This window comes from Mauremys mutica, chromosome 17 (genome assembly GCF_020497125.1).
Source record: "Mauremys mutica isolate MM-2020 ecotype Southern chromosome 17, ASM2049712v1, whole genome shotgun sequence".
Lineage (NCBI taxonomy): Eukaryota > Metazoa > Chordata > Testudines > Geoemydidae > Mauremys > Mauremys mutica.
The window spans coordinates 13419233-13439705 of NC_059088.1; the positions used below are offsets into that span (position 1 = coordinate 13419233).

Consider the following 20473-nt stretch of genomic DNA (forward strand, 5'->3'; position numbering starts at 1 on the left):
AGGCCTAGTTCAAAAGTCCAAATTGCTGGATTTTGACTCAAAGAAATTCTTCGTCAGCAGTTTTCTTCCTTTGCCTGGCTGTAAACTTTGATTAATACCGATGAGGAAAGACTTTCTCGTCCGTTTGTGTGTAAACAGTGAAATCAGCGTTAAAATCCTGTTGCTGAAAGCAGCTTACAGCGCGGCGTGAAAGGATTAGATAAAACTTTAACGACGTTTACCCGTAAAAATCTAATCTTCCTTGCTTAGCTCTAAGCTGCTTTCCACAGCAGGGTTTTTCAAGTGGGATCTCTGCTCCCGCTCACATTTACCAACTGCTAGCAGTCACTGAGCTCCCAATATTAATTCTTTTGCCGGCCTGTCACCTTTCTCCACCCCTGTGAAATCTCTGTGGTGAATCTGGGAATGACAGAATTTAAAGAAGGCTAAATGTGGATGATTTTGGAGATGGGTCAAGATGTAAAAACAAGAATTTGGGGGGGTATTTTCCACATCATTTCAAAAACTAGCATCTAAGGAAGGAAAAAACCCTCCGTCTACTCAGACCCTGATTTACTCTGGCTACCCGCCCATCTCTTTCCCCGGCCTCCCCCTGTTTGAGTCACCCCCCTGCCCAGCCCTTCTGTCTCTGACATTGCAGATGTCAGCGGCTGAGCGGCCTCAGCCCTCTGGCGCCTGGTCAGGGTCAGCAATGAAGCAACTTTGGACGGGGAGCGTTTTATAACATTGCAGCCCCGACACCCCCAGAAACAGAGAGTGAGCTCCCAGAGCTGATGTGAGCCGAACCGACTCCCCTGCTCTCATTGGTCGTCTCCCCGCTCCTCCCAGCACTAGGAATAGAACCCAGGAGTCCTGACCCCCCTTCCGTGTTCTGACCCACTAGACCCCACTCTCCTCCCTGAGCTGGGGAGAGGACCCAGGAGTCCTGCCTGTCTTTGACACTCACCCCAGGGGAGTGGTGGGGGATGGGGATGGGGGGTGTTGTTGAGGGGCCAGAAATCACCAGACAGAAGGCTTGGAGGACAGGCCCTTTAATCTCCATGGAAGAAATGGGGTTCAGCTGGGGGCCCCGGGAAGGAGAGAGGAGGACGGGGGGGGGTCTGTGTGAAGGGGTGTAATTGCTGCAATGGAGGTTTGTGGGAGCCCAGAGTGACATATACACACAGCAGGGCTCATCCCCTCCAGCAGAGGGCAGTAGGACAGACAGACACACACAAGTTCACACGCCCTGCTCAGGGTTCATCCCCAGGACGCTGCAGGTTCCATCCAGCCCTCCCAGCTCCATCCCTAGGGGGCGGCGTGGGCCTCACACTCGGCTGTAAGAGGATCCTGGGGTGAGCAGCGTTACCGCACCTGTGGGAGGGGTGGGGCAGAGGAGAGAAATGGGTTAAGGACAGTGGTGGAATCAATGGAAGCATCATTCTCTGGTCCCCAGCTGCCCCGCCCCAGAGGTGGCTGCATCTCAGTGGTGGGCAAGCCATTCTCATGTGATGTTATGTGTGGCTGTTCCCCAGCTGCCCCGCCCCAGAGGTGGCTGCATCTCAGTAGTGGGCAAGCCCTCCCCATGTGATGTTATGTGTGGCTGTTCCCCAGCTGCCCTACCCCAGAGGTGGCTGCATCTCAGCCCACAGAGCCCTAGGTGCGCTCACCAGTTCCAAGATACAGGAAGCAGGACAGCCAGCCCAGGCCGTAGGACCAACTGTAGGAGAGGATTCCTGGCATGACGAGCTGGCAATCAGCACTGGTGAACACGGCCAGCGCGATCATGTCACAGACACCTAGGGCCAAAGGGAACAGCACGGACACCCCTCAGTGCGTCCCACGCTCAGTCCCAGCCCCTGCCCCGGCCCACCGCCAGGGGGAGCTGCAGAGCCCAGGGCAGGATGCCAGGGGAGAGGGGCATCTCCCCAGGGGGATCCATAGAGCTGTGGGACCTGGGGGCCAGGAGTGGCCGGTGAGGAGGGGGCCCTGTGGGTGTGGTACCTGCACTGAAGCTGCCCACGGTGGAGACCAGGGTCAGGGACACTGAGCGAAAGTGGGAGCAAACGAAGGAGGCGATGAGAGCGAAGAAGGAGAGAAACCCGGTGAACATGGCCAGGATCATGAAAAACCTGCTGGTGTGGAAGAAACCTGTGGGGTGGGGAAGGGGTTAAATCAGTAACTGCATAGAACCCAGGAGTCCTGACTCCCTGCCCTCTAACCCACTAAACCCCACTCCCGTCCCCTCTGAGAGCTGGGGAGAGAACCTGACTCCCAGCCCCCTCTGCTCTAATCCACTAGACCTCATGCCCCTGTCTCCCCCCACCCACCCCCCAAAGCTGGGGAAAGAACCCAGGAGTCCTGGTTCCCAGCTTCCACCCCGCTCTAACCACTAGACCCCACTCCCCTCCCAGAGCTGGGGAGAAAACCCAGGAGTCCTGGCTCTTAGCCCCCCACTCTAACCCACTAGACCCCACTCCCCTCAGAGCCAGGGAGAAAACCCAGGAGTCCTGGCTCCCAGCACCACCCTGCTCTAACCACTAGACCCCAACTTCCCTCCCAGAGCTGGGGACAGTCCCACAGCTTCCTTACCTGGTACTCTGGTTAGACGCAAGATGCAAATCTGTGACACACAGATCTTCCACAGCCCAAGATGACTCCCCTCTGCTTCATTAACCTTCACCCAGTTGTCTGAGACCAGGGCCACCACCAGCAGCACCAAGCTGAGCAGAGCCAGGATGACGCTTGCGATCCGGATAAGCACCATCGCTGGGGGGTCCCTGGGGCCCGATCCTCAGGGGGGAGGGAGCTTCTGGGAAGCCAGATGGGAAATAGGGATGGTCACAGACCAGCCTCCCTGTCCCAGGTAGGGGAGAATGCGAGGGACCAAAGAGAGCGAGAGGGAAGAAATGAAAGATGGGGAGGGGGCCATGACCCCAACTGTCCCCCCGCACTGGCCGGGGCGGGCAGGGTACGAATAAGGGGCTGCAGTGAAGGGAAACCTGGGATGGAGAGAGCGAGATCCAGGCTTGTCAGTTTGGCTGGGACGTGTTCCTGGAGGTTTCATCACATGACAGAATAGTTCATTCAAGGTTCGTTATTCCTGGAGACGCCGGGACAGTCCCGGAGAGGGGGGGCGACTCTAGCGAGAGCCCACCCAGACCACGGACGGAGAGAACCTGCAATTAGCCTGATTCAGCCTCCAAACAGATTTCTGACGCAGAGCTAAGGCTGCCCGGGGTAGGGGGATCTTGGGCCCTTCCCGAACACCAAGATCAACCAACCTCTGCAGACCAGGAAACACAGCACTTGGGTCCACGCTCGTGTGCCACCTTCACCCATAACACAACCCTCCCTGCCCCCCACCTGTGCCATGTATTTAACAGGAGCTGCCTGCCCCGTCTTTCCCAATGACGGGTCCCTGAGATCTCCCTGACACAGTCTAGGAAAGCAGCAAGCTGGTCCCTGGTAGCAAAAAGGTTGAGAAGCTGTGAAACTCAGCCCGGGGGCTACATTTCACCGCCATTTCAGCGCCTTCCCCTCACGTGCGGAACATCATCTAACTCGCCCTTCACGTCCCCTTCTTTAAACCCACGGACCAGGCTCCTCTCCTGGCTCCTGCCCCACAGCTGCCAATCCCCGCGGCAGGATAAGCCGACGCTCTGCTGCGGACACGCCCTACGCAATGCAAAGCGTTTGGTTTTCATCCGCTGTTGATTGATGTTGATTTCCCAGGGCCACCCGGGGGAGCAAGTGGGACAATTTGCCCCAGGCCCTGGGCCCCGCAGGCAGGGCCGGCTCTAGACCCCAGCGCGCCAAGCAGGCGCGTGGGGCGGCCCTTTCCCTGGGGGGCGGCATTTGGCTCCGGCTGAGCTCCCGCAGGCATGCCTGCGGCAGGTCAACCGGAGCCCGGGAGGAGCGGACCTGCCGCAGGCATGACTGCGGCGGGTCCCCTCTTCTCGCGGCTCCGGTTGAGCTCCCGCAGGCATGCCTGCGGCAGGTCCGCTCCTCCCGGGCGCCGGTGGACCTGCCGCAGGCATGCCTGCGGGAGCTCAACCGGAGCCGCGGGAAGAGGGGACCCGCCGCGGGACCGGGTAAGGGGCGGCGCTGCGCACGGCTGCTTGGGGCAGCCTATTTTCTAGAGCCGCCCCTGCCCGCAGGGGCCCCGCCATCCTTGGCCCAGTGGCGGTCCAGGCCTTTGGTGGCATTTCGGCAGCAGGGGGCTCTTCAGTGCTGCCGAAGACGCGGAGTGACTGAAGGGCCCCCCGCCGCCGAAATGCCGCCGAAGACCTGGACCACCACCGGGTGAGCACCCCAGCTCCCCTGCTTTTCCCAGGGCCCCTGTATCCTCTGGGTGACCCTGCGATTTCCCCGTACCCACCAGGCACTCCATACCTCAAAATCACACCCGGGAACCTCCAGGTTCAGTGTGGTTACGATGGGTTTTATACAATGCCTGCCCTGTGAGGTACTGTTCAAAAAGTCTAGCTCTGTTGAACATTAATACCCGGTTGGATTGTACGTGCTAGCCTTGTATGGGGAGCTGTGACGTTTTGCTACATGTGTTTTGTGACGTTGGGAGATGCCCGCAGCCGGCCTTTCAGTGGCAACAAAGGCACAGCGATCGCTGGCCAGACAGGCCATCGTGGCCCACCAGGAAGAATCCACACTCCTCAGAAAGGGCACAGATACATTGGGCGCTCAACACCCGGAGGATAGTCTGGAAGACAAAGATTGGAACTGAGGAGATTGGTCCCAGGCTGAGAGGGAATCCAGCCTGTGTATCAAGAACTGTGAGCTGCCTGTAACATCTGTTAGGGTGAGAAACTGCTTGATACAAATTTTGCTTAGTCTGAAGAATGTAGACGGTGAATTTATTTTTATTTCTACATAACCGACTCTGACCTCTGGGCCTGCTACTTATGACCACTTAAAATCCAGCTCTCTGTAGTTAATAAATCTGGTTTATATTTTACCTAAAACAGTGTGTTTTGGTGGAAGTGCTTGGGGAATCTTAGCTCAGGTTAACAGGGGCTGTTGCACGTCCCCTACCCTTTAATGAAGCGGCGAACTAATTAGTGAGTTTTCACCATCCAAGGTAGTCATGAGCAGTGTCAGATGGGGTGCAAGGCTTGCGGGTGGGGTGAATGGCTGGTGCCTCTCTCTGTATGATCCATGAGTGGCTCAGGGAGCCTTCGTGCAATTTAGCTGGGCATGGGGCTGAGTGATCGCAGAGCCTGGAGGGGACTGCTGCTTGTGACTGGCACAGCTTTGTGAGACACAGCCCAGGCTGCAGAGTTAAGCAGGCACAGCAATACCACAGTTCCATGTTGTACCCTGAGGATCATGTCACATCCATCCACTAACCGACATTTCCATCTATGATGATCAAAATTGACCGATAGGAAAAAGTAAGAGGAACGCTGCCCCGGGCACAACTGGAGTTTGATTTCAAGGTATTTGCTGGGTGTAGGTTGACATGCAAAGCTGCAAGTTCATGTTTTAAGGGTGGGGAAGTTTCACTTTTTGAATCGCAGCATCTATTGTCATAAGAACATAACAGGTGCCATCCCGGGGCAGACCAATGGTCCATCTAGCCCAGTATCTCCAACAATGACCAGCATGAGAGCTTCAGGGGTGTGTACACAGAACAGGGTAATTTTGGAGAGCTCCACCCCAACTTCCCCTCCCAGCTTCTGGCAGTCAGAGATTTAGAGGCTGCATCCCTGACGATGTTGGCTAATAGCCGTCAATGGACCGATCCTCCAGGAATTTATCCAGTTCTTTTTTTAACGCAGTTACACTTTACAACGTCCCCTGTCAATGAGTTCCACAGGTTAACGGAGCCTTGTTGTGTGAAAAATCACTTCCTCTTGTTTATACTGACCCTGCCATCTGTTCATTTCATCGGGTGACCCCTGCTTTTTTGTATTGTGGGAAAGGGTAAATAATGCTTCTCTAGTCACTTACTCCACCCCTGTAGCAGGGTGGACCCCTGCTCCTGCCCTGAAGGGTTAAAAACAGCCCTGGGAGGGGGCTGTGGCTGGGAGCTACTAAAGGCTGGGCTGATTGGGGAAAGTGGCTGCAGCTGGGGCCACACCCCAAACAGACTCAGCTGGCCCTATAAAGGCAGGGAAGCCAGGGGCAGACACTGCCTGTAGAGGGAGAAGGGCCTGGCTGCAGGGAGCTGGACACAGGGTACCTGAGTGAAGCAGGGCTGGGGAAAGGCAGAGGAGCTGGGGAGCTCCAGCCTGGAAAGCCCCAGGCTGCGGCCTAGCATTGGGCTAACAGGTACTGGGGGTTGCAGGGGGCAGCCCAGGGGTAGGCCAAGGCAGCAGGTCCAAGCCCTCCTTGCCAGTGCTGAGTGGCTGATACTGCAGCCTGCCCCAGAGTGTGGGGCTAGACAATGACTGGCAGTAGCCATACACTGAGGCAAGGTGGAGATAGAAGTTGGGGGTTCCCTGGGGAGGGGAGACCCTAAGACTGAGGGGTTACTGCCAGGGGGCAGCACCCCATGTAAAAGGGCATCGGGTCCAGGGAGGGACACGGGGGCCAGAGGACAGGCGGATCACCGGCCTGCAGAGGGCGCTCTGGAGCTGGAATCTAGCTAAGTCCCAGAAGTCACCAGCAGGAGGCGCCGCAGGGGTGAGTCTGCCCCTCTACAAGCCCCTTAATGATTTCATAGCCCTCGATCATATCCCCACTGAGTCGCCTCTTTTCTAAGCCGAACCACCCTAATCTTTTCAGTCTCTCCTCGTCCACAAACTGTTCCAGACTCCTGAGCATCTTTGTTGCCCTTGTCTGAACCTTTTCCAGATCGACTGTCTCCTTTCTGAGATGGGGCAACCGGAACTGAAAGGATATAGTGGAACTGACATTAAATAATTTTTTTCCAACCCTCCCCGACTGTCTGATCCCACCCCTACTATAACTTCCCACAACTAGGAACATTTAAGTAAATAAAAATTAGGGAAAAAGGCTTAAACCCCATAACTGTGTGCAACGGGGAACATTTAAATTGATAAAAATAGGGGAAAATGCTTAAAAATAAACATTGATATTGTCTATCAAAAGTATTTAAAAAATCGAAATCGAATTCTGCCAAGATTAGACATACTGGGTCTCTCAAGGTATGCGTTCCCCTCTTGCCTTGGATCACACGCGGGGGGCGGGGGGCAGCGAGAGGGGCCCATATACACCTGCAGATCACAACCACAGCTCTGTCAAGATGCTCCGTCTAACCCCTCCACCCTGCAATGCAGCTGGGCTGCAGGCCGATAATTCCCCCTGGCTACTGATAGCCCCAGGGGCAAAGTTAAGGCTGCCTGGGCATTTGCCTTCCCTCTGCATTTGCTGGCTTGCAGAGGACTGAGTCTGGCTGAACCTGGTGCTGGGCAAGGGCACGAGATACCCCTGGGCATCCTTAATCCTGCGTTGACCAATTTTTTTTGCCACTCAATATGAAAAGATCTCAAAGAGGCTGGCAGATGCAGCCATCAAGCGGACTGAGTCCAGTGCAAGGAGCTCACTGAGCACCTGCCAGGAGCGAGGACAAAAGCAAATCTGGCCAATCCCTGCTCTCTGAAGCCGCTGACTGTCCTGCATGGCCGTCTTCGGGGTGGGGATGTATGAGTTTTAGGCTGGAGGCAGAGTCATGAAACAGAGCCAGGCGCAGCTTAACAAGGAGATAGGTTAAGGGGTGCCTTGATCGCAGTCTACCAGCACTGCAGTAGGGAACAAATGTTTAATAATGGGGTTCTTCAATGTAGCCGACAAAGGACTAGCAAGAGCCAATGACTGGAAGTTGAAGCTAGACCAATTCAGACTGGAAATAAGGCGTCAGTTTTTAACAGGGAGGGTACAACCACTGGAACAATTTACCAAGGGTCATGGTGGATTCTCCACTGGTGACAATTCCTAAATCAAGATGGGATATTTTTCTAAAAGATTTCCTCCAGGAATTATTTTGGGGGCAGTTCTCAGGCCTGTGTTATCCATGAGGCCTGGCTAGATGATCACAATGGTCCCTTGGTCTCTATCATATAGATGGGGAAACCAAGGCACAGAGCTGGGCAATGACTTGGCCTAGGTCACCCAGAAGGCAGGTGGCAGTTGGGAATATGGCCCAGGTTTTCTGAGCTCCAATCTGCTGTTCTCTCCGCAAGGCCACGCAGCCACTATGTGATTGCTAAGTGCTGGGTTGCCAGGTGTCCTGTTTTCAACCGAACACCTGTTCGAAAAGGGAGCCTCACCAGCTCCCCCCAGCCCGGTGAAAATGAATGAGTGAGTGAGGGTGGTGGAGAGGAAGCGATGGAGGGAGGAGGGAGCGGAGCGGCGCCTCAGAGAAAAGGCAGGGCAAGGGTGTTCGGTTTTGTTCGGTCAGAAAGTTGGCAACCCTACAGACGGCTGCGCCGCATGCTTCATGGCAGCGGAATGGGGTGACTGGCCTTGCTTTGAACCACCTGCAACATGTCATTGCCCGCAGGGCTGGAGAGAGAAATCTCCGGCCAGGTCCGTGCCCTAGAAATGGGGCAGTTTTATTACATGATGGTTACGGGAACTTTAAGCTTGTGAGAGAGGCTGGTGTATCCCTCTCCTTCCCCCATCCCCTGCAATATGTAGCCCCCTTCCCACCACCATTTCCATCTCCCTCTCCCCTCCACACCCCCATCAAGCCATCAGATCTTTAGAAGGCAAGTACGCACAAAAAAACGCATTGGGAGAATCTCTGAACTTGAAGAAGTTGGATGGGGAGGGGCAGGGGCTGTATCTCAGCAAACTAGTGCCAATGACCCCACAGGTAGATCATTAACTCTCCTCCATGAAGAACAGCAAATTGCTAAGACAATTGGAGAGAGCATGTGGATTTTAGAGCACTTAGGAGTGGCCTGTAAACAGCAAACTGCTGTTAACTTTAGCAGAGTTGGCACCTTGCTGTAATACATAGATAGAGTGGGTGTATCTGGGGATAGAGAGATGATAGCTAGATAAGATAGATAGAGGGGGGTGTAAGGGGATGTCTAGATAGGGATGTATAGATAGCTGGGTGTGGATGGGGATGGACAGACAGTTGCATTCCCCATGCAGTCGGGGGGGATCTGCTTAAATTAGCCCTCACCTGTTCTCTGCATCACCTCCTCCCTCGAAGGCCTCACTCCAGCCCAGCTCGGCTTCTCTGCTGACTCCGCGAGACAGCTGGGGGCCGCGGGGGAAAGTGTCCATTATGTGGACACAGACCCTGCTCTCCCCATCCAAAGGTTTGTTCCCTTCTCACAGCCCACGAGCCCCACCCCATCAGCCAGCTCCAACGTTGCTGAGTGATGCTGAGTGAGAGAAACTGCCTGGTCATTGAACCCAGGAGTCCCACCTGCTCTAATCCACTAGACCCCACTCCCTTCCCAGTGCTGGGGGTTCAAGCTGGGTGCCCTGACTCCCAGCTCCCCCGGCACTAAACCCAATAAACATATTCCACCAAGGCTGGCGGTCTAGATCTGAAGACGCCAAGAGACAGAGGATTCGCCGCCATCGTGGGGAGTGTGCCTGATTTCTAACTGGAATGAGCCTGGCTTGGGCGTCCAGCTGCTGGCTCTTGTTTCTGCCGTTCTCCGCGAGATTCGAGAGCTCTTGATGACCCGGGGTTTCCTGCCCGGGAAGGTCCTTATCCACCCTGCTTACGTTACCTCTCGCTCAGGTCTTTCTCTGTCAGGCCCTTTCTGCTGCTCTTCTCTGCCCCCTCTGCAGCTGGTCAACCTCCTTTTAAAAACACACGCACCAGAGCTGGACGCAGCATCCCAGCGGCACTCTCACCGGTGCCTTAGCTGGAGGCTAAAAACCCCTCCCCACCCCTACTGAGGACTCCCCTGTTTACACATCTGAGGATCGCCTTGGGCCCTTTTTAGCCCCATCGCACTTTGAGCTGCGAGGCAGGGACTAGTTATGTGGAAGAAGATATTCGCAGGGGTAGAAAAACAGATCACTGCAGCAGGAGTGTTGGGAACACTGGGGCATCGCTTTTCCATACTGCCTTTCATCCCAGCAGCTGAGAGAGACGGCTGCCACTTCTGGGGGAAACTGAGGCAGAAAACAAGGGAAGCTGCGGGGATGGGGAGCTCTGCAAACAGCAGCTCTTACCTGGGCCAGAGGCCTGGTCTGATCCCACTGCTGACACTAACCAAGACAGTTCTGGAAGGTAAATGCTAAAGACGCACTCATGCCATTCTGGAGCTGCCGCCCGGGCACACAGCAATGCTCAGGGAGGAAAAGGAGCTGAGAGAAACTCCCTGCTAATTAGAGACAACGAATCTTCTGTTCAGATGAGGGGAAAGTCCAGCGATAAGAAGGTTAGAGCAGGGCTGGGAGCCAGGACTCTGGCTCTGGGAGGGGAGTGGGGTCTAGTGGGTTAGAGCAGGTGGGGGCTGGGAGCCAGGACTCCTAGGTTCTGTTCCTGGCTCTGGGAGGGGAGTGGGGTCTAGTGGTTAGACCGGGGGAGGCTGGGAGCCAGGACTCCTAGGTTGTGCCCCTGGCTCTCTCCACAGTTTATACCACTGGAGCCTTCCACTTTCTTTTCCAACCACAACAGAGGAACTTCCACTTTCCGGAAAACAGGAAGGCGATTGTTTCTCATTAACCCCTTCACCACTGGAAACTCCCCAGCCACAGGCCAAATGTGCCTGCTGGGTCAGAGTTCGAAGGCCCACGACCCCCGTGCTCCGAGAGACCCTGGTGAAGGGATGAGGCTTGTCCTGTTCTACCACTGGCCAGCTGGGATCTCAAAGCATCAGAGGAGCGAGATGAGGGTCTCCAAAGGGGTAGAATCAAGCATAGACCCCCGGAGTCCTGACTCCAGACCCCACTCCCCCGTCAGAGATGGGGATAGAACCCAGGACTCCCAGCTCTCCCCCTCCCCTCGATGTGGTGAGAACCCAGGAATCCGGGCTCCCAGCCCCTCCCACTCTAACCCACTAGACCCCACTCACTTCCTAGAAATAAGGATAGAACCCAGGAGTCCTGACTGCCAGGCCCCCTGCTCCAACCCACGAGACCCCACTCCTCTCCCACCGCTGGGGAAAGAACCCAGGAGCCCTGACTCCTAGTCACTCTAACTACTGGACCTCATTGCCATCTAAATAGCAAGTGTGTGGCCTTGACGAGCCTGGAAGCCGCTGACGCAGTTTCTTTTCCTCTTTGGAGCCAGCTGCCGCTCCCGTGCCTGGGAATATTGCCACAGCCGGCGAGGAATACGGTTCCTCGTTAGCTGCTGCTCCAGCTAACCCAAGGGCTGGTGCTTGTAAATTATGACCCCCACGTTCTTTATGGGGCACTTGTATTCATGGATTTTAGGGGCAGCTGGGCCTCGCCGGCCCCCCTTCTGCAGGGGCTGCGTGACTGGCTGCTGCCCGACCCCTCGGGCCTGAATGCCGGGTTTCCCCGAACACTGGCTTCCTCCAGAGCAGGACAGAGCTGCCTTCCAACAGGGCCGCCCAGGGGTCTTCGGCGGCAGGGGGCCCCGCTTCGGCGGTAAGCCGGAGGCGGGGGGGTCCTTCCGTTCCAGGACCCGCTGCCAAAGTGCCCCAAAGACCCACGGCGGGGACCCCCCTCCGCCGAATTACCGCTGAAGCGGGACCCGCCGCCGGAGTGGAGCCCCCACCGCGGGTCTTCGGGGCACTTGGGCGGCGGGTCCCGGAACGGAAGGACCCCCCCACCGCCGAATTACCGCCGAAGACCTGGCTGCACTCCGGCGGCGGGTCCCGCTTCGGCTGTAATTCGGCGGCGGGGGGGGGGTCCTTCTATCCCGGAGAGGAAGGACCCCCCCGCCAGCGAAGACCGGGAGCGAAGAAGCTCCGGGGGCCCGGGACCCGCGAGAGTTTTCCGGGGCCCCCAGAGCACGTGAAGGACCCCGCTCCAGGGGCCCCGAAAAACTCTCGTGGGGGTCCCTGCTGGGCCCGGGGCCTGGGGTAAATTGCCCCACTTGCCCCCCCCTCTGGGTGGCCCTGCCTTCCAAGCTGACCTTTTGGGGCCTGAGATACTCTGTACCCCAAAGCAACAGCATGGAACCCCCATTTTTACCACGGCGATATAATTTTGTGCAGTCTGCCTTGTGAGGTATCTGGTTAAAAGGCTGGATCTGTTGAACATTAATGCCCTGTTGGATTGGCTGTGCTGTCATTGCATGGGGAGCTGTGACGTTTTGCTACGTGTGTGTTACTGAAATATGAGGTGGGGAACCCCCCACAACCAGCCTTTCAGGTACAACACTGGAGCAGCCAGATGCACTAATGGTCCATTAAAGGAATCCACACGCCTAGGGACTATCCCAGGAACCGTAGACAATGGAGACTTCTCAGAGGGAGCAGGCAGACAATGGAGGCTGCTTGACTCACGTCATAGCAAAAGAGCTTTTCAGTGAGCTGGAAGAAACTATAAAGGCGGGGAAGTGATGTCATCCCTTGGCCTCACTCCCCCCACAATCCAACCCCTGGAAACACGTCTGGAGGACACTGAACTTGGGAGGGGGGTCTTAACCTGACGGGAAGTCCCTGCTGGTGCATGGAGGAGCTGTGACCTGCCTGTATTGTCTATCCGCACGAGACATGGTTTGATTCAAGAGAACTCAGTTGCAATTTTACTTTTATTTCTCAGGTAACCGACTTTGATCTCTACACTCACTGCTTACAATCCCTTGAAATCCATCCGTCTGTAGTGAATAAACCTGCTTTATATTTTACCTAAAACACCGCGCTGTGGTTGACATGCCTGGGAAATCTGCTCAGGTTGCCAAGGCGGGTGGAAGTGGTGGATCGGTGTGACGGGGCTGGCACCCGCCTCTAGCGAGTGCCCCCTTCTGATTGGGCGTGGCTGCGTTCTTTACGTCTGGAGACCCCTTTCGGTGATTCTCTGGTGGGTTTTCAGTGACTCAGCTTGTGTATTAAGGAACAACACCACCGTCAGGGCGAGACACGGCTCGACTCAAACCCTGCCTAGTTTGTAGAACTCGGATTGGGATTTCATGTTTTATTTCTCAACTTTGATCTCTACGCTCACTACTTATAATCACTTAAAATCCACATTTCTGACCAGAGCAGGACGGTGCAGCTCTGGGGTCCTAGGCTGACGAGAGCTGTGGGGAATTGTGGAGCCTCTCTAGTGTTGGTTCATGAGGGGCTGGGAGACCATTCATGGAGTTCAGCTGGGTGTGTCCCTGCCTGGGGATGGCTGTGTACGTGCAGTACTTAGAGGGGTTTGCACGTTGTCACCGCATCACAGTGTGAGAGGGAGCCCAGGTTGCTAAGCCAGAGAGCTCAGCAGTCGCCCAGTTCCAGGCTGTACGCTGGGAAACCGGTAACAGGGCTTTTTAGGTGGTCTCAGTGGTCCTGGTTTTCCCCTGTTTCGGGGCAATCACAGCACTGGGGCAGGGGCCGGGCTCTGGAACGGGCCGAAACGCTCCGCAAAGGGCACCGGGGAGATGCACAAAAGTGTCGGTGATTTCAAGGCTTCGCAGACTCGAGCGCAAGTGTGGCTGACTAGCTCGACCGAGGGCCCGGCGTTCCTCGGCTCTCAGCTGTGCCCGCCGTTCGTGTAGATAGGAATCCCCGTCTCTCTCCCTACTGTGTTTAGCTAGGGACCGTGAAATCAGATGGCTCGTATTCTCTCAGGGACTATTTACAGCTCTTAACCGCAGCTGATTAGTGAGGATGGGCTCAGCTGTAAAAGCGTCTGTCGCTGATGGATTCCAGAGTGAGGTTGGCACAACAGGCCTCTGATCTCAGCTGGGGCAGGGACTGTCTCTCGCTGTGTCTGAGCAGCTCCTGGCACAACAGGGTTCTGATCTCAGCTGGGGCAGGGACTGTCTCTTGCTGTGTCTGGGCAGCTCCTGGCACAACAGGGCTCTGATCTCAGCTGGGTCAGGGCCTGTCTCTCGTTATGTGTCTGGGCAGCGCCTGGCATAGCAGGACCTGGATCCTTAACCCTGCTAGTTAATGATTTGCTGGGTGGCAAATCTGTTTCCTTTGATCCGCCTTTAGCATGTTGTGTAAACGCCGGCTGCTTTTCTGCCCCAGACTCCAGCTCTCCAAAGCGCTTAGGGAAGGATGTTTATTGTAATTTTCTTATTTTTGTGCACATTGGCCCCTAGCAGCCTTTAGAGCCGTTCCTGGAAATTGGGAAGTGCTGTTTGGCTTTAAGGTCACACAACCAGCAGACTGGCCATCCCCGCACCATTAGCGCCGACGCCGGGCGGAGTCACTGGGTGACTGGGGAGGGACAAAGGGCTGAGAGATCAGACACCCCTGGATGTTAGAGACGCCTGAGTACAATGAAGATCCAGCCCAAACCCGCAGAGAGAAATGTGGAGCTGGGAGCCAGGACTCTTGGGTTCTATCCCTAGCTCTGAACAGAGTGGGGGCTGGGAGACAGGACTCCTGGGTTCTTTCTATCCCAGCTTGGGGAGGGGAGAGGAGTCAATTGGAGGGGTGGGGGATGAGGGAGGCAGGACGCCTGAGTTTTATCAGTGTGCACAGCACCCCCTAGTGGGCAAGACCAGGAACACTCCCATCCACCCTTCCAGCCCCTGCTGTTATACAATAGGTCTTGGTTTACTTCCGTCTGCAAAGTCTCTGGCTGCTTCGTGTCTTGTTTTGCTTCCTCTCGGCCGGCTGTAATTTCTGCAATGCCTTTGTTATTTGCTCCATCTTGGCGCCACAGAAATCTCGGCTCACAATTTTCTCTTCTTGGAAAGTGGATCCCTTGCTCACATCAACTTTACTCCTTTTTGACCTGACTGGTTCACCGCTCTTCAGGGTCTAGAGGATCCTGTCCATGCACAAGGGCCTGTTTCCCTGAATACAGCAGGAATCAAAGAGCTGGAGAAAGTTTCTTTGCTTGCAATCCCAAGCCCCCTTCCAGCCAGTACTGTGCCCAATAGCGCGCTCACCCCCTCTCTCTCTCTCTGTTCGCTTTTCTGAGGGCCACATTCCAAGTGCTTGTTCTGGAAGCTTCCCTGGCTTTCTGCTGCTTCTGTCCACAGACACACCCCTTCCAACAGACAATACCCAGTGAAACTCCTCTGCCCAGGTGTGCTCTTGTTCTGAGTGGAGGCTGCAATTGTTTCATCTATCTGGTTCTATCATCATCATCATGTTCCTATTATGCCTCTGGTGTTTAGGGCAGTGACCAAGCTCCTCCACTCCTGTCTCTTTCTGGCAAGTCTTTCAATGGTTCCCCAGCTCTGCCCCAGGTTTTTAAGCTCGGCTTCCACAGCTCTTCGCCGTGTTGTTTTCGGGAGGCCTCATTTTCGCTTCCCTTCAGGTGTCCGTCTTATTGCTAGTCTGGTGATGGAATCAGTTGCCATCCGAAGCACATGGCCGATCCATCTCCAGCGCCTCCTGGCAGTGATGGGGCTCAGATCCTCTTGGCTGCACTGTGTCAACAGAGCTTGGTTTGAGATTGTTCTGGGCCAAAAGATACGGAGGATTTTTCTGAGGCAGGTTGTATGGAATGAAGACAGTTTGGACATGTCAGACGTTCTCATTCCCCAGCATTCTGCACTGTAAAGTAATGTTGAAAGTACCCAGCTCTGATAAATCTTGAGTTTGGGTTTGGTGTTGTATGTTGATGATTTCCAGACTGTATTTAAGCTCCTGAAGGTGTTCCTGGCTTTACTGATTCTGTTCCGGACGTCCTGGCTTGTTCCACCGTCCTGGCTGATGGTGCTTCCCAAGTGTGTGAATGTTTCTACATTGGTGAGAACGGTTTTGTTCAACATCTTTATTAATCTGGATGATGGAATTAATTGCATCCTCAGCAAGTTCGCAGATGACATTAAACTGTGGGGAGAGGTAGATATGCTGGAGGGTAGGGACAGGGTCCAGAGTGACCTAAACAAATTAGAGGATTGGGCCAAAAGAAATCTGAGATTCAACAAGGACAGGACGTCCTGGCTTCTTCCACTGTCCTGGCTGATGGTGTTTCCCAAGTAGGTGAATGTTTCTACATTGGTGAGAACATGATCCTCTAGCCGTACTGGTGACGGTGAGGCAATATTAAAGGTCATGAGATCTGCCTTATACTTGGTTCTATAGAGGAGTTTAATTGTTCCTTATATGTAGCAACAATGAAAGGCGGCTCTCTCAGCCACCAGGTTTGGGCCAAGTTTAAACCAACCCAGAGGCCTAGGTCTGGGGGCGGGAGATCAGGGCGGGAGGCGGCAGTGCGGGGAGGCCAGGGCGAGGCCAGCGTCTTTGACTGATCTGTTTGTTCTGCAGCCCGTTCATCCACTTCCTGATAGCAACGAACAAGCGGTGACAAACCCCAGGTCTTCCTTGTCCCCCAGGCCAGCACCAGGGCACCTGGGTTCTAGCCTCACCTCTGGGAGGGGAGTGGGGTCTAGTGGGTTTGGCCTGGGAGTCAGGACTCCTGGGTTCTAGCCCCAGGACTGGGAGGGGAGTGGAGTTTAGTGGGGAAGGGAAGGGGGTAGGGAGTCAGGACTCCTGGGTTCTAGCCCCAGGACTGGGAGGGGAGTGGAGTTTAGTGGGGAAGGGAAGGGGGCAGGGAGTCAGGACTCCTGGGTTCTAGCCCCAGGACTGGGAGGGGAGTTTAGTGGGGAAGGGAAGGGAAGGGGGCAGGGAGTCAGGACTCCTGGGTTCTAGCCCCAGGACTGGGAGGGGAGGGGAGTTTAGTGGGGAAGGGAAGGGAAGGGGGCAGGGAGCCAGGACTCCTGGGTTCTAGCTCTTGGCCACTCCAGGGATGCTGGATGGGAGACAACCTCCAGGCCTGACATAGCTGGGGCACTAGAATGGGCCCCTCCAGTAGTGGGACCAGGGGGGAGGGGAGCTCAGGACGCCTACGCCATGCCAGCTGACTCCCCACCCGACTGCGTCTCCTCCGGTCTCCAGGCACCCACGGTCACAGACTTCTGCATGCCTGTGTTGCCAAGCAAAGGTGCAGTGTGACATTCACTCCACCTCCCTCCTCGGCTTTCACCAGCTCTGGGGAGCGTCAGGGGAGAGGGGGAAGAGAGAGAAAAGTAGGCAATGCAGCTGCTTCTCGGGTGGGGCAGCTGGGGAACGGCTGCAGAATGACGTGGCATGGGGACGGCTCGTCTGGCGCGGAGATGCAGCCACCTCTGGGGCAGGGCACCTGGGGAACAACCACACATAACGCCACATGGGGACAGCTCACCCAGCACTGAGACGCAGCCACCTCTGTGGTGGGAGAAGCTGGAGAATGGCCACAAAGGGACAGCTCACCTAGACCTTTCAAGGGGTAGTTACTGGAGTCAGTGGTATCCAGATACAGAGGGAGCCACCCTGAGCAAACTGGAATATTTCTTATTTACCTTCAACAAGGAAGTAGGTGAACCAGTCCAAACCATCAGTGACTCTCCTCTGGCAGTCAGGGCTGGCCCCAATGTCCCAGGGCGGCGCTAGGGGGTGCTGTGCTGGAGGGAGCAGGGCAGGGGAGTCTCATAAGTACTGGGCAGTGGAGTTCACTGAGGCCAAGCAGGAACAATATCCCCCCCAAAGGGGGTGTTTTCACAGAGGTGGCAAAAACAGGCCGGGGAGAACAGCCCAGGTGCTTCAGTCTCATTAAACTGAAATGGAAAAGAGGAGGCGAAAGGGTCATGTGACTACAGCACAGCAATGGGAGTCAGGACACCTGGGTTCTATCCTCAGCTCAGGGAGGAGAGTGGGGAATAGTGGTTAGAGTGGGGGGGCTGGGAGCCAGGTCTCCTGGGTTCTCTCCCCAGCTGGCGGAGGAGAATGGAGTCTAGTGGTTAGAGTGGAGGGGGTGGGACTGGGAGCCAGGTCTCCTGGGTTCTATCCCTAGCTGGGGGAGGGGAGTCAGGACTCCTGGGTTCTATCCCCACTTCGGTAGCACATTTATTTAAACTGAGGTGATTATATAAAACCAAGAGCCACATCCCACGTGACGCTGCAGCTCCCTGTGACCTGACCGCACCAGGAAATGAGAACAGTTTCATCTCCCAGGTTGGAATTCCTCCCTTTGCCCAGCACTTCCTGCTGCCTGGGCTATATTTAGCTCAGAGCCTGCAGGCCCATCTAGCCTGGCGTCCCACCTGCACCCCCATCATAGATATAGAGCCACGGTCCCATATAGTACCCAGTTCCCACCCTGTCCCTATAGCCCCGGATCTGACCCATGGGCCCATCTAGCCTGGTATCCCGCCCCCTCCTTGTCACCTCAGATCAGACCCATGGGCCCATCTAGCCCGGTATCCCGCCCCCTCCTTGTCACCTCAGATCAGACCTACAGGTCCCTCTAGCCCGGTACCCTGCCCCCACCCGGATCAGACCCCTGGGCGTACAATGGCCCTGGCTTGCTCCCCAGCTGCACCAGACTCTCCTGGGGACACAGGACCTGGTGCTTTTCTTTCCCCAGGACCAGGGTTGTCAGGTGCGTCACTGCCCATACATCTCCCCAGGGCTGGACACTGACTCACCCAGCACACACCCTTGCTACGTATGAGCTGGGAGGGGAGCTGTGACCGGGATGGCCCCCAGTGAGAATGACACACTCAGGGCAGACTGCAAGGACCCGGGCAGACAATCCCCAGAGCCGGTGGCTTTCTCGAGAGCTGGATGCAGCAAAAAGAGCCTCTGCAGCACCCCACTGCACCAGAAGCCAGACACCGTCCCCTTTAGGCATTCCAGCCCTCGGCTCCCACCCAGACAAATAGAGCTAATATAGTGAGAGGTTACTGAAAACCCAATTCACCAGATGTGAGGCTCGTTCCAGTCCCAAAGGATCAGACACTTCCCCCCAGGTTAGGGTGACCAGATGTCCCGGTTTTATCGGGACCGTCCCGTTTTTGGGGACTTTTTCTTAGATAGGCGCCTATTACCCCCCACCCCCGTCCTGTTTTTTCACTGTTACTATCTGGTCACCCTACCCCAGATCAATATCATCTCAGATCTTAGCAGGCTGTCAGCCGAGCCTTAGTAAACCAGCTTGAGGTTTAAGGAGAGAGTTATAAATGGGTAGTAAATCCTACACGGACAAGTGATTGCAAAGTCCTTGGACCAGGTTTGATGGGACAGACGGCGGCTTGCCAAAGTCTTCCTGGTAACTTCCAAAGGGTTGGAAGGTCCTCAGTGCAGAGTTCAAGCCGTTCCTGTTAATTGTAAATCCACAGTCCAGAGAATCGGGTCAGGAGAGAGGCAAAATGGAGGTGTTGCAACTGCAATTTATATCCTCTCTGCCGTGGGCACGGAAATGGACTGTCCCAAAGAAAGCCCCCCCAAGCACCACTGCATGGAAAATCACTGGCCCAAGATGGATCCCAGGGTCACAGGAGCTACCACATGCCTTTAGGTGGTTTGCTGAACCACAGGGGGTGGCCACATTGGCTCCTCGCTGTCTGAGGCATCCTCAGGAAAAGCTATTTGGACGGGATGGGTTTCTCTGACGGCCCATCGGGAGAGTGGGGTGCCCTCGGTAGGTAAGGCCCTTTGGTTTTCGGATTGGATTGGATTTAATTTTCCCCAGGTGTTTATTAACCACCACAACAAAAACAGGTCAAAATCGGTGCCAAAAACTAGTGATCATTTTTCAGGGTAAATCTCGGGGTTTATTTTGGTGGACGGGGGGAAACGTGCTCAGTGAATTAGCACTTTGATGAACGGAATTCAGTGCGGTTTGCTGCAGAACTGGCACCGAACTCCAAACGCAAGGCCACCTCCGCAGTTCAGAGAACAATCCCCACATAAAGCTTTTCATTTGAATAAGCCGTTTACTGTTGCAGGCTTTGAACGATTAAGCCTATAAATATTAATGTTTAATAATTGGGCCCCACCATTCGCAGCGGATACACTCAACTTCATCCTTTTCTCCTTGTTTTTTGTCAAACTTTTGCATGCGTCCTCATGTTCTGAGCCGTGTTCTGAGAGAGAGTTTTGTTTTCTTTCCATTTCAGGGCGTCAGATCTTTAAACCGTTCTCGGCGAGCAGCTTGAAATGTGTCCCTGGTGGGCAGGAGAGTCATCGGGACGTTCAGATGCACACACGTCAGAGCTTGTGTGCAGGCCTGTTTGGTTACTGTGTGTTTATCTTCCAGACAAATACAGAGCCTCATTTTAAGAGGCAGCTTTGCATATACACACAGACTAATGTATTATCTTAATCCATATATCTCATGCAATACATTATATTTTCCTAATAAAACAAGTTATTTTTTATATACTTGAATGATACAAAAGTAGGGTGAAAATCAGAAACAAAGGGTAATTGTATAACAGTGATAATATCAATAAGATAAATGATCATAGAGCTGCACAGGAAGGGTGTCTAGTGATTGGGAGGGCAGGGGGTCAGGACTCCTGGGTTCTCTCCCCGGTTATGGGAGGGGAGTGGGGTCAAGTGGTTAGAGCCAGGGTAGCTGTGAGCCAGGACACCTGGGTTCCATCCCTAGCTCTGGGAGGGGAGTGGGGGTTAGTGGTTAGAGATGGAAAGTGCAGAGTCCTGCACTTAGGACGGAAGAA

At 55.1% G+C, this 20473-nt stretch overlaps 1 protein-coding gene across 2 annotated transcripts; it reads right to left on the reverse strand.

Annotated features, from left to right (window-relative positions):
- Window positions 1-1026: 1026 nt before the first annotated feature.
- On the reverse strand, window positions 1027-10244 carry LOC123351363 (protein NKG7-like). 2 transcript variants are annotated; one of them, XM_044990655.1, is made up of 5 exons: window positions 10111-10244; window positions 2572-2791; window positions 1984-2130; window positions 1650-1778; window positions 1027-1353 (listed from the first exon to the last, which is right to left on the reverse strand). In XM_044990655.1, exons 2-5 carry the CDS (start codon window positions 2744-2746, stop codon window positions 1307-1309), a joined length of 498 nt encoding a protein of 165 aa, XP_044846590.1. In that variant the 5' UTR covers window positions 2747-2791; window positions 10111-10244; the 3' UTR covers window positions 1027-1306. The 2 variants fall into 2 exon arrangements, with proteins under 2 accessions (XP_044846590.1, XP_044846591.1); XM_044990656.1 differs by having other exon boundaries at window positions 2572-2788; window positions 10111-10242.
- Between the last annotated feature and the right edge of the window lie 10229 nt (window positions 10245-20473).

Bases quoted from the DNA above. Each gene is read 5' to 3' on its own strand.
- LOC123351363 (XM_044990655.1), bottom strand. From the start codon at position 2,746: ATGGTGCTTATCCGGATCGCAAGCGTCATCCTGGCTCTGCTCAGCTTG. The intron at 2,131-2,571 runs GTAAGGAAGCTG...CCCACCCCACAG, and splicing joins GCGTCTAACCAGAGTACCAG to GTTTCTTCCACACCAGCAGG. The intron at 1,354-1,649 runs GTGAGCGCACCT...CCCCTCCCACAG, and splicing joins CTTCCTGTATCTTGGAACTG to GTGCGGTAACGCTGCTCACC.